Below are 12,174 nucleotides of genomic sequence, written 5' to 3'. Positions count from 1 at the left end.
TATGGTACAGACAGAGCATTTAGAGAGAAAAACATTAGACAAGTTGATTGTTGATACTTCCAAGGACCAAGATTCACAAGTTATGACAAGCAACTTCAATGATAGTTCTGACCAATTGCAGTGCTTTTGCAGCTTCAAGACGTTGTCATATGAAAATGTAGAAGCCTGATTCATCATTGGTCTCATTCATCTCGGGTGGCAGGATCTACTCCAGTAGAAGGGCTATCAGCAAAATATTCTTGGTGCCTTAAATTCACGCCATACTCACGCAGTGCCTTTGATAAGTCTTCCATTGTTAAAACTAGGCGCTTCTCCTTCTGTTGCTTGTCCCTTTTGTCTTTTGGAATCGTTGCCTGTCTTGCCTTGCAGTGCTGGAGTGCATCGCCTGCAACTTCAGCAACAAATTTCTGAGTGGCAACAACTACAAGTCTAGTCAATCGAACATCAGGGCACCTAGTTACACACAAAACCTATCAAAATCACCCCGAACAAATACTAGATTCTAAACTCAATAACCCTAGACCAAAAAGGTTATGAATTGGTAAAAAAAAAAGGTTATGAATTGCATAAAAAACGAAATTTAGAGAAATCTGAAGAACCCCACATATCTTCATAAAAAACCCAGAACTAAGGAACTCAGAAACCCACAAACCCCTTCACATTCTCCAGATCGAAGCCTTGCAACTTAGATCAAGCAACCATGGAAAGAAAAGCCTTCTTCGACTTCAAACCGACCCCCTCAACCGCGAGCTATGGTTGCATGCGGTGGTTCTTGGTTCTCAGATCTGAACCATCAGACCCATTGAGGTTATGTGATCATTGGTTCTTCGACCCACACTCTGCCCTCACCTTCTTCGACCCACTGGTTCAGATGCCTTAACCCATACCTCACCCCAAACAACCTGCAACCTCAACAAACCCACCCCCACCCACCTGCAGCCGCCACCCAACCAACCAGAGGAGAGAGCGGGATCGAGAGAGAGAGAGAGAGAGAGAGAGAGAGAGATTTGGGGTTGTGGGGTGAGGTGAGGTTGAGGAAGCCATGGAAGGAGGAAGATGAAAGAAGAAGAAAGAAGAAGAAGCGTGAAAGAGGGAGAGAGAGGGTCGAGTGTGAGTGAGTGAGAGTCTGAGAGATTTTTTAATTTTTATTATTAATAAGTTTTAATATTTTATTATTTTTTATTAGAAAAATGATTTTTTTATGAAATTAAATAAGTGCCACGTCAGCATTCCGTTTGGTCAACAGACGGAACCTAACAGAAGGGCGTTAATCGCACGTTTTAGAAACGTCAGGGACCTTGACCGCACGTTTTATACACATGGGGTGCAGATCGCACATTTATGAAACATCAGGGGCCCAAAATGGAATTAAGCCTAATAATAATAATAATATAATATTATTAGGGGAAATTGTTAATTTCAAACGCTAGATACATTGTTTATCGTATTTTAAATGATAAAAAATTTCAAGAGTATAAGTGTAATGGTTAAAAATTTCATGTGAATTATATTTCAGGAAATAATACTTATAACTCACAACTATCACCGTCTGATGATTAAGTGCAATACATTGCATGAAGTGGACAGACATTGATGTCACTATCAAATTACCATATCTTCACACCAATGGATAGAAATTCAGACCTATGTTGCCTACTATATGACAGACTACATCTTTTCGGCAAAAGGTCCTCATAAATAGTACTATGCACTTCATGCATCTAACACAAGTACACAAAGTACTGTTTGATCCAACAGATAGAAGCTCTGTGAAGTACATGCTCCAATGGTTATCTTTCATCTCACAGAAGATTCAGAAGTATAAAGAGCAAGTTATGAAGACATCACTAGTAAGGATCATCATCAACGTCTGCTTCAAGAATAAAGAATTCCCAATACTTTCCATTACTTAATCTCTCATGTAATAGAACATAAAGTATACTCTTAAAGTCACATCTTATCCTCAATAATTTATGATCCATGGACTGAAATGTTTCTACCATCATTCTTAGAAGAAGAGAACTTTGTAGAAGTAGACAATTTTGTAAAAGATTGTTTAAGGAGAAATCTTGCTTTATACTTTGTAAGGAAGAGTCATGCGAATACTTGTAAGGAGAAGTCCTAAGAATAATTGTTATGCCTGGAGAGACAAAGGCAAAAGGAATACTCGATAATGCTTGAAGAGGCAATGGTAAAATAATATTTATTATGCCTGAAGGGGTAGTGGAAAAAAGAATGCTCAACAATGCATGAAGAAGCATGTACAATTATACTAGTAAGGAGAAGCCTTTGATATTTGTTTAGTGAAATCTTGGTATAACCAAGGCTTGGATGTAGCCATATTGATCTGGGGACGAACCAAGATAAAATGCTTCTGTCTCTTGATTTCCTCCCTATGCTCATTTATCCGCTGCGCCAAACGATGTCAACAAAAGTCACAAAACTCTCAATCGTTTGGAAAACCAAAATTTTGGATGGCACAATTCAAACTCCTTTTCTTGTGCTACTTCTGACCATCTCAGTTGTAGTGTTTTTTGGAATGTTGGTGGGGTGACGGTGGGCGAGAAAAGGCTGAAAGGATTAGATTATTTTCTAGGTTTGGATTCTGGGTTTGATGAATGGTGAAGGTAGAGAAGAGAAAGACAGAAGAATGATGAAGATGAGGGACTCTATTATTGATCGTAAGTGGAATTTAAAAAAATAAAAATTATTAATTTTACATATGTGTACTTAAAAGAATATGAAAATCGGCTAAATAAATAATACGTCAGCATTTACCTACACGTTGACATGCCACCTAAGTGGTCAAAATGTTCAAAGGATGAAAACCAACAAGTTTATCAAGTTAAGAGATATAAATCACCAAAATTCTTGTAAAAGTACGGAAACCAAATTCTCGCTATAGTTCAGAGATGAAAAACTTATTTAATATAACATGTGAGTGAGTTGTTGAATCCTTTATTGGATAATGTTATTTACTTTAATTTTTCTTAATATTCCCATGTACTTGGGTTTTAAGCAATCCTTGTGCTTTTATTTGAATATAATATGGCTTATAAAAAAATATCATGTTGGTGATTTTAGAATCATCAATGTATTTTAGTAGTAATGTGATCTACTATAGGCTGATGCAATTACGCGTTAGGCTCGGAATCGAGTCAGGTTAGTGCGGAGTGCACGCTCGGTGAGCCAACTCATAATTGACCGCGAATACGAACCGGGGTCCAAGGGGCGGAGCCCCTTCGAAATTTTTTCTGAACAGTTGTGACCCTAGTTTGAAATTGTTTGAAGAATTGTGACTTTTCGGAACAATTGTGATCATTCGTGCAAACACAACCTTCTATATAAGGTTGCTTGCAGCCTAAGGAAAAAGGACACAGAAAACAAAACCAATATCGCTCTCTACTTTCTGATCTATTCTCTATTGCCAGAAGCAGACTGATCTTCAAAATTATCCCAACAAGGATTTCGTGAACCCAGGCAAGAATAGGGTCGAAATACTTTGTTCGGAAAGTGTGCAAACACGATTTTCGAAGTTATCCAGGATTATCACACCCAAAATTCTAACATATCACTCATCATATTTCTAATTTGTTTCTTTATGTTTCTTTCTATTTATATGTGAGTGTGGATAGATATTGAGTTTGAATATATGTAGAATATATGATTGAGAAAATAAAATAGATCCAAAAACTAAAAGTGAAAAAGATGAAAATAAGAGTCGGGAAAACAATTTATCCACTCAAAATTCACCATCAAAATTTCTTTTGTAAAATGGAGGGGCATACCCCTAGAAACACAAAAAGAACACTAGAATTAGGGAGGACGAAGCCTCTAAGCGATCCTGCCTAAGCATACTATGACACTCCACCATAGGAGAATACAAAAGATGAGTACTAAATGCAAACCTATGCCCAACATGGACTAAATAATCCGCTAAAGCATTAGCCTCCCTAAACTTAATTTCTCCATAATATGCGGATCTATGCTAAATAGGATGCAACAACTCAGCATAAAGATGATCCTTATTGGTGTCAGACGTAATTGCCTAAATAATCTCAAAATAGTCACTCTCAATAATCACTCGAGGCACATCCATATACTCATCACGACATTGACAACCGTCAACACCACCCACATCTAGCAAAGGAAAGTCACCATCAATCTTGAGCTATGAAGCACGGGCACCTCTCGCATATGGAGTGTCCTGGTGTCAAACACCGACACGACACATGTCAGACACATTCGCGCTGTCTAAGTAGACAAAGTTGTAAAGTGGCGTCTCTTAGTATTTTTTTATGAAGCTCTTATCATGGAGCTTAGGAAATTTTTTTAATGTTTTATTTGTACAAAGGTCAACTTGTCTTGACTTTGAGAATGTATATATAGTGTCTTGCTTTTTGGATTTTAGCGGTATTGATGTCGCGTCGCGTCTGGAGTAAGTGTTTGAGTCTGTGCTTCATTTATCTTAAGAGAGAGGTGGAAATAGAAAGTAGAGAAATAAAAGATATGATAAAAAAAAGAATAGAAATATACAATTTTTTTTTTGAAATAGAGATATACAAAGATAAATTAAGTGAAAATGAGATAAAAATATAAAATAAGTGTGAACAGTTTTGATTTAGTCTATGGTTGACATGTCTTTTTAGCTAGTTTATGGCTTATTTGACTAGCTTAAAAACTCTTTAAAAGTGTTTGGTAAAGTAGTTTATTTCAGTAGTTTAAAGTATTTTCAATAAGCTTATTGAATTTATCCTCATTTTTCTTCTTACTATTTTAATAAAATTCTATAATTATCCTTTTTATATTTATAAAAACACTGAACCCTAATTATTTTTATCTTGAAATACTTACTACTAAATTGTTAATATAAAATTTTAAAATATATTTTGTTAATTTAGACAAATATAAGCCTACTTTATTATATTAAAATATGATTTATTTTATTCTATTTAAATTAATAAAAAATGAAAATGAAAAAATAAATTAAACATTATTATTATACTTTTGATATGATAAATAATTTAAACTAAATTAAAATATTTAAAGTGGTAAAATAAAATATTTAAAGTGGTAACTATAAATTACAGTCACCTCCCCTGAGATTTAACATTATTGCACTGACCTTCCATCTAGTTTGCAAAATGCATTTACCTCCCCTCCTTCATAAATCATTTTTAATAATAGAGAGGTACTTAGTGTTATAATGATAAATCTTAGGGAAGACCACCGCAATAATAATAAACCTCAAGGAAGGTTAGTGAAATGCTTCTAATAAAATAATGGTAATTAGTGTCTTGTTAAATAATAGATGGAAGTTCAATGCAATTAGCCATTATTTTTTTGAAAATAAGTGATTATTTCATATTAAATAAACAAACAGAAACGACCCAAAGTGAAGGGTTGCAGAAATCTACATTGCTTTAGCCGTAACCCGACACAAGCTTAAAAACATTCCTGATTCCTAAGCAAATGAAATGGGAGATGTCTAATATCAGTAAACGCCTTAAAGTTGAGTTAAACAAGCTTATAAACCTGCTTTAAACTCGTTGAAGTGCATTGTCAAACACACTACTTCAAATAATAAGATACTAAGTTATATGATATTCCAACAGATAATAAGCCCTACAAACTGACATGAAATAAATGTCATATGATGGGGATGTAACATTCTTAATAAGCACACTCAGGTTAATCCAGCTGGTTGCAAGGAAAACCTGACTCAAAGGGCGCGCTCAACAGCTGAAAGTCTTGAAAGCGATTGCTATTGTCACAATCCGAGTATGAGAGTTGATCAGAGGGCCAATATTCTGATGAAGGAAGAGTCATTGCATTTGCTATGGACTGATTGGAATGCTCTAGGGACAGGGATTTAGTCTCATATGCACCCCATGAATTGATTGACAGAAGAGAGAGAGCACGGTTAACTTCTTGTGTAGATGAGGTAGTGGAATCTTCTATACCTGTAACAAACAACCTATCAAGTGAATAATGATTCTTTCTACCCAGAGACAACCCTTAATTATATCAGTAATAAACTATTCACTCTAAGAGTGTTTTATTTCCCATTGGGAAACCCCAGAATCTTCTGGATGAGAAAAGTCAATTATCGATGAAAATATTGATGTTTGCGAGTCCTTTCTTAGAATTGATTTCAGACCCAAATTCAACTATGGTAGAACCAAGAGAGAGTAGCTCGTGTTCATATAATCAATTGTGAGATTTTACAAATGAATTTCCCAAGCATTACCCAACAAAATTCACTTTTTCATAAATGTATCCGAATATAAATCACTTCAATTTCAAATCACTTTTACTATAATCAAATTTACCAATATCAATTGTGACAAGCACTGATCCGAACACGCACTTAGTGAATGTTTGGCAATCCTTCTACAATTGTACCAAAATCAGTTATGCGGAGTAGCTTTTTTGAGTAGTTCCTACTTCCTAGGTGTCAGGATTGATTTTGATTTTTGAGGGAAAAAAATGATACTAACATGCTATTAACAAATGTTATATTATCTTCCAAAAAACATGAGCTTGACAATCCTACAAATCACATGGAGAAAAGAAGATAATAAAAAGCCAAGTTTTGGGACTCCCAAAGTATTGAATACACCGGTTTATTTCTTTCCCCTTTAGGGAACTAGGCTAGGAGGATTGTGGAGCTAACCTTTAAGGGAACTATGCTAGGAGTTGCTGTGGTTTAGTACAGAGCTCATCAAATATTTGGCTATTGATTTTTTTTAGTACGATTTCATAAATTCTTCAAAAAAAAATTAAAACAAAACAGGAGGCAAATATTGGAAATTCTGTTCTGGAATTAGATCAATAAATGAAGTATTTAAATTTGATGTGAAATCACAAGGCTCAATTATTAAGAAAGAGGAGCAGAACCTGGAACAATAATCTTGGTTCCTATGCCTTTGGATGTAAGAAGGCGACTGGAATCAGCAGAAAGCATAGGAGAAATACTTGATGTCTTATTGAAGGCTTTTGCAGTCTTCAAAAGAAAATCTTTTGTCTGGGGGAGCTTGCTGCTGTGCATGTCTTGCCATGCTAAATTTGTAGCAGTCCTTGAAAATGCAAATGGGCTCATTATTTTCCTACCATCTGCAGCACTAGTATAAATTAGATAGTGGGAATAGAAACACTCTATCATCATTACATGAATATGCAGTGCTATCATAATACTAAAGGGAAGCCCGATGCATTAAAGCTCCCGCTATGTGTGGGGTCAACGTCCGCAATGTTACTTTGTTCTTACAAAGGAGACGGTTTCCAGGACATGAACGTGTGACCTCAGTCACATGGCAAAAACTTTTTACCGTTGGTACTACAAATTTTAAATACCTTCTCATCAGTTACTGAAAGAAGCAGGCAAATATTTATGCTAAATTGACAGATTGGACATTCCCGGCTGGATTTGTAAGTAATAGTAAAGTATCCCCAGTGCTTAAGAATGTCTTGCCTAAAAATTTTTAAGAGTGAATTCCAACAAACTACAACCTACATAGTAACTCAGTGAACAATTAAGCTATGTTTTTGTTTGGTTTGAGTTTTGACATGGGAAAAAATATTAGAAGATGCATTTCATCAAATTTAGCAGTATAAAACAGGCATGCATGTATGTATGTGATAGTTAACCTCCTTAGCAAGGCAGTCAATATTGGTATTATGCCTTTAATTGGGGAGGGGGTGTTAATCATAAATTGTGTAGTCGTAAGATTAATCGTAAAATTTAGCAAAGTTCATATATATTCATATAAAATTTCAGAAATAACAAAAAATCACTTTAAACCACTAAAAACACTTAAATATAGTTCTACTCTCAACTCATAATTCAAAGGAATGCCATACTAAAACAGCCTGAGTACCAGCCCCAGTCCCAACACCACCACTTGACTTACCAGCCCCAATCCCAGTCTCTTGTCGCCGGTGTCGGAGCGTTGTCACTGGTGCAGTGGGGGAGAGAAAAGGGGCTTGCCGACATTAGTGAGGGAGAGAAGGGGGCTCAACTGGGGTTTTGCGAAACATGTCTCGTTTAGGAAGCGGATCAAAGACTCAAACCCGTATCACATGGGCTGAGCTTCGCATAATCACATAATCGCGATTAAGATGCGATTTTATCACGTTTAAGGTCAGATTAAGCCAGAAAAGGATTATGCAACTGGTTTTAATTGCCCAAGAGCATTGTAATCAGCAAAATCGTGGGATTAAGGGATTACAATCAGAATTTTGACTACCATGCTCCTTATGTTATCTGTTATCTGTCATATAATCCTTTTCTATTGCTGAATCTTGTTACATTATGTGTTGTATATGGGTTTAAGCACCCCTTGTGCTTGCTTAAAACAGTTCAGCTTATCAAAAAAAATGTAGTTAGTTAGTTGAATAATTGTTTGGAAGTGTGGTTAATTGGTTTGAAGGAATAATGCATGTTGCCTAGAAATAGAAGAACGGTTGAGAGGGGAGAGGGAGTCTAGTCATTTAAAAGAGTATAGAACCTCTGTGCATTGGGTGGTTTGATAGATCCTCCAAGTTCTAATCTGTAATCCCAATTTTGAGAAAAAAAGATTCTAGTTCCTATCAATATGTACGTATATATGTATTTATGCATGGTCCTGAGCTGTTAGCACTCAATGCTAAAAAGATAATGAAGGGGAATGTCAGTACCCTTGTGATTTATACCATAGGTCGATGAAGACAAAGCTGATGGATTTAATTGGACTGCTTCAGGCTGAGGTTTGCGGCGCCTTGCATTGTGATCTGAAAGACGCCGTCTGCAGCTTCTTTTGTTATCATCAAACTCTGACAGAGCATGGAACCTTCAACATCATAGTTTAAGTGAAAAGCGTTATATCAATTTATTCAAAACGAAGCAGAAAACTAATCTTTATTCTTAATGATATGTTTCTGAAAAATATTTTGTTACTAAATGTCATTTTCAATGAAACATAAATAAAATGTTTCTCAAGATTTACCTGCTACATTGCTGGCAAAATCGACGTTCCAATCCAGCTATAACCACCTTAGGGGATTTGGAATGACTATCACAAACTCTATGCTTGCGATGGTATTCTTTAGCAGATGAGAGATCAAGGCCACAGCCTTCTACCTGGCAGCTTGTGTGTTGTAAGTTCTGATTACTGGATTTACATCTCTTTCCAGATGAAATGGTAACCCCAGAAGCAGGTGACTTTTTGGAATCAATTCCTGCACAAACATCCTCAAAATACAATCTTTTACCAAGCTTTAGAGTGAGCAATGGTTCACCAGAGACAGAAGAGGGCTCTGCTTCTGTAGAAGTGTCAACTGGCTCTCCTTTGGTCAATTCTTTCTTACCAATGGAATCATCTGGAGAACCTTCAAGAGTTAACATAGATGTCTTGCTATCCCCATTTGATGATGAAATGTTGGAAGGTGATTTTGAACTCCTTGAGGAAGTAGCGGCATGTATTAGTTCAGACCCAGAATAACCACCACTACTGCCTGATGGATACAACACCCCGACATTTATTTCTCGATCGGCTTCACTACTCCAATCAGTGGGTTGGGACGTGGGATTTTCTGTTGCTTTTGAATTCAAGAAGAAATGCTCCCAATCCCATTGCCCGAGAGATTTCACATTCCAGTCCATAACAACGCCTCACAATTTCATACACAAATGGTAACAGTTATCTGCAAACTACAAGTCAAATGATATAATGTTTGCTGCTTTAGTTTCTCCAAAAGAAAATAAAAATCATTCAAGATTCTATTACAGATTAAACAAGTCAAAGAAATCAAAGAAACTGGAATAGTGATTGGCAGAAGTAAAAAGCACCAAGAGTAGTATAAATTAAGTACACCAAAAAATGCATATTAAGAGTCTGAAAATTGTAAACAGTCTCAAATTATCAATAATCTATGAACTTCTAATTTGGAAAGGTATATGTTGATTATTCTTAGCAGGTAATATTATGTTACTTGTTTCTGGTCTTAGGCTGGCTGTATTACCAGGCCAACTAGAAGCCATGGAGAAGCAAATGAAAAACTGAAACAGGCAATGAAAATATCTTGCAGCAGAACAAATACATAGCAAATAGAAATAGGAACCGATAAGTGTAAATTAGTTTGAGCATATCATATGATAGACCGAAGCTAAGCGAAGGAAAACTCCAACCTGAGATGCAATTAAAAAGAAGTCTTATGTTGTCTATAGTAACCAAAACAAAGAATCTAATTACACAAATCCGTGGAGTCCACTGTGTTCCACAAATCCCATCCATTGGGTTCACAGATAGCTAGATTGCTGTATTTTAGTATTGTGAGATTACTCATGGTGATGTGAAGCAGCCCCCACTATCAATAATACAGAGAGTCATGGCTTTATGTAGTTTATTGCTTCATAGAAATAGAAAGAAACGGTACCAGTCAGTCCCTATTGATGTGATATGTTGATAAATTACTTCATCTGTGCCTGTGGGGGATTGGCCCTATAGATGTGATGTGTTTAACTCTTGAAGTCTTCCTAAAAGCATGTACTTACTTACACCACCACCACCAAAAACTTCACTTTCAATGTGGGAAACCTTCAGATTCCAATAATTAGCATTTACCACAGCAATGTCAGGAGTCGGTCATTGAATGAGACCCCACAAACAACAACAACCCAACAAATGATGACTTACTTGACATCTCAGAACTTCCAACACTCTTGCCAACAACCTAACCTCCAAACCATAAATGTCACAAACTAATCAATCTAAACCCCACAAACCTATGTTTTAATTTAATGCCCCAAATCTAAGGAGAAGAAACCCAATTTGGATTCTCTACACCTTCCTCATTATAGATATGCCTTTGATTTTGTAATTAATCATTGCCTAGGATTAATCTTTTTTTTTTGTACATCAGAAAGATAAATTGCACCCTCCAAAGATTGAACCTGGACCCCCCCACCCAACTCATATGTCTCATAGCTCTTACCACTTGAGCTATCATTCCAGGACGCCTAGGATTAATCTAAATAGATAATAGCTGATAATAAATTTAAATATTTTGATGCTGGGTTAGGTGCTGAAGCTAGCTCAATGCGTTATGGAAGCCAATTTCAACTTTCCTTCGGACTACACTAGTACATTGAAAAAGTTTGGTTTGGTTCCTTTTACCCTAAAAAAGCACAAGGCTTTGTATGACAGAAATTCCATTAAAAAAGCATATTTTTTCACATAATGAAAGCCAAGGTTTCAGGAAAAGGATGTTGCAATCTGACTCAACCACAAAAGGAAGTAATGCCCCCAGTATGGTTAATAATAGTATACCCATCACTGAAAAATATTACCCAAATAAACAAAACCACCACCGTGTCATTGTATTTTATGTTTCAAGTTGTCATCTTTATACTGCAAAAAAGGAAATTGCAAAAGCTGCAGTACTAGTGGTGCACCCATTTGTTCGGTGGTTTCTTGCTAGTCAATCTCAAAAACAGAAGAGGAGCCATAAAAAGAAAAGAGCTTGTTTCACAGATTAACACACACCTCGAGGTTTCTGTAAGCTAAATCAGGAAAAGCAAATGGAGAAAAAGGGTTAGGGGAGAGAGAAAGTGGTAAGGTTAGTGAAATTGGAAAAATACTTACACAGAGCATGAAGCAAAGACCAAAGAGGAGAAATTGAAGAGCATTTGGATTAGGACTTGAACTAGAATTGCAAGCATTCCATTAAGGAGAAATGCAACCACTAGCAGTAGCACATACTGCTGAACCTGAACGTACTCTCTGGGTCTCTAGCACTCACACAACTATTGTGGTCTCTTTTGCACTGTGAAGCAGGGGACAGCTCAGCCTCATCAACAGATTTTGACAAAAGGAAAAAACAATTCCATGAGAAATCAAATCAAATAAGCTCAGGTTAAGGCTATATTTGGCATGCTTGATAAATAGTTAAAAGTTGATAGCTAAAAATTTAGTTTTTTAACAGGTTGAAATTGTAAAATAATATCTTATATAATCATTTTTGAGGAAAAAAATGATGCACTGACAGATTAAATTTTTTTTTAAACCATCAACTAATTTAGATTGTAAGGATGTGTCACGTCAATTAATGAAATTAAATAAAAAATCAGATTTTTTCGCATTCTTGAAATTTGATTGGTTGACGGTGTAAAATACTTTACACCATCAATGCATA

The 12,174-nt window shown here is 35.9% G+C and overlaps 1 protein-coding gene across 7 annotated transcripts; it reads right to left on the bottom strand.

The window, feature by feature from the left end:
- Positions 1 to 5,465: 5,465 nt before the first annotated feature.
- On the bottom strand, positions 5,466 to 11,827 carry LOC130723456 (squamosa promoter-binding-like protein 3). 7 transcript variants are annotated; one of them, XM_057574524.1, is made up of 5 exons: positions 11,625 to 11,827; positions 8,988 to 9,691; positions 8,680 to 8,831; positions 6,901 to 7,116; positions 5,466 to 5,963 (listed from the first exon to the last, which is right to left on the bottom strand). In XM_057574524.1, the coding sequence occupies exons 2-5, from the start codon at positions 9,641 to 9,643 to the stop codon at positions 5,692 to 5,694; spliced, it is 1,296 nt and encodes a 431-aa protein (XP_057430507.1). In that variant the 5' UTR covers positions 9,644 to 9,691; positions 11,625 to 11,827; the 3' UTR covers positions 5,466 to 5,691. The 7 variants fall into 7 exon arrangements, with proteins under 7 accessions (XP_057430507.1, XP_057430510.1, XP_057430509.1 ...); XM_057574527.1 differs by having other exon boundaries at positions 8,988 to 9,684; XM_057574526.1 differs by lacking the exon at positions 11,625 to 11,827 and adding an exon at positions 10,417 to 10,924.
- Positions 11,828 to 12,174: the final 347 nt, after the last annotated feature.

This window comes from Lotus japonicus, chromosome 6 (genome assembly GCF_012489685.1).
Source record: "Lotus japonicus ecotype B-129 chromosome 6, LjGifu_v1.2".
In the NCBI taxonomy this organism is placed as follows: Eukaryota; Viridiplantae; Streptophyta; class Magnoliopsida; order Fabales; family Fabaceae; genus Lotus; species Lotus japonicus.
Note: the sequence above shows the minus strand (reverse complement) of the source record. Positions and strands in the feature narration are given on the sequence as shown.

Coding starts and splice junctions, on each gene's coding strand:
- LOC130723456 (XM_057574524.1), bottom strand. CDS start 9,643: ATGGACTGGAATGTGAAATCTCTCGGGCAATGGGATTGGGAGCATTTC. Junction 8,832..8,987: donor TTTTGCCAGCAATGTAGCAG/GTAAATCTTGAG, acceptor ATGATGTTGAAG/GTTCCATGCTCTGTCAGAGT. Junction 5,964..6,900: donor AACCAAGATTATTGTTCCAG/GTTCTGCTCCTC, acceptor TGTTTGTTACAG/GTATAGAAGATTCCACTACC.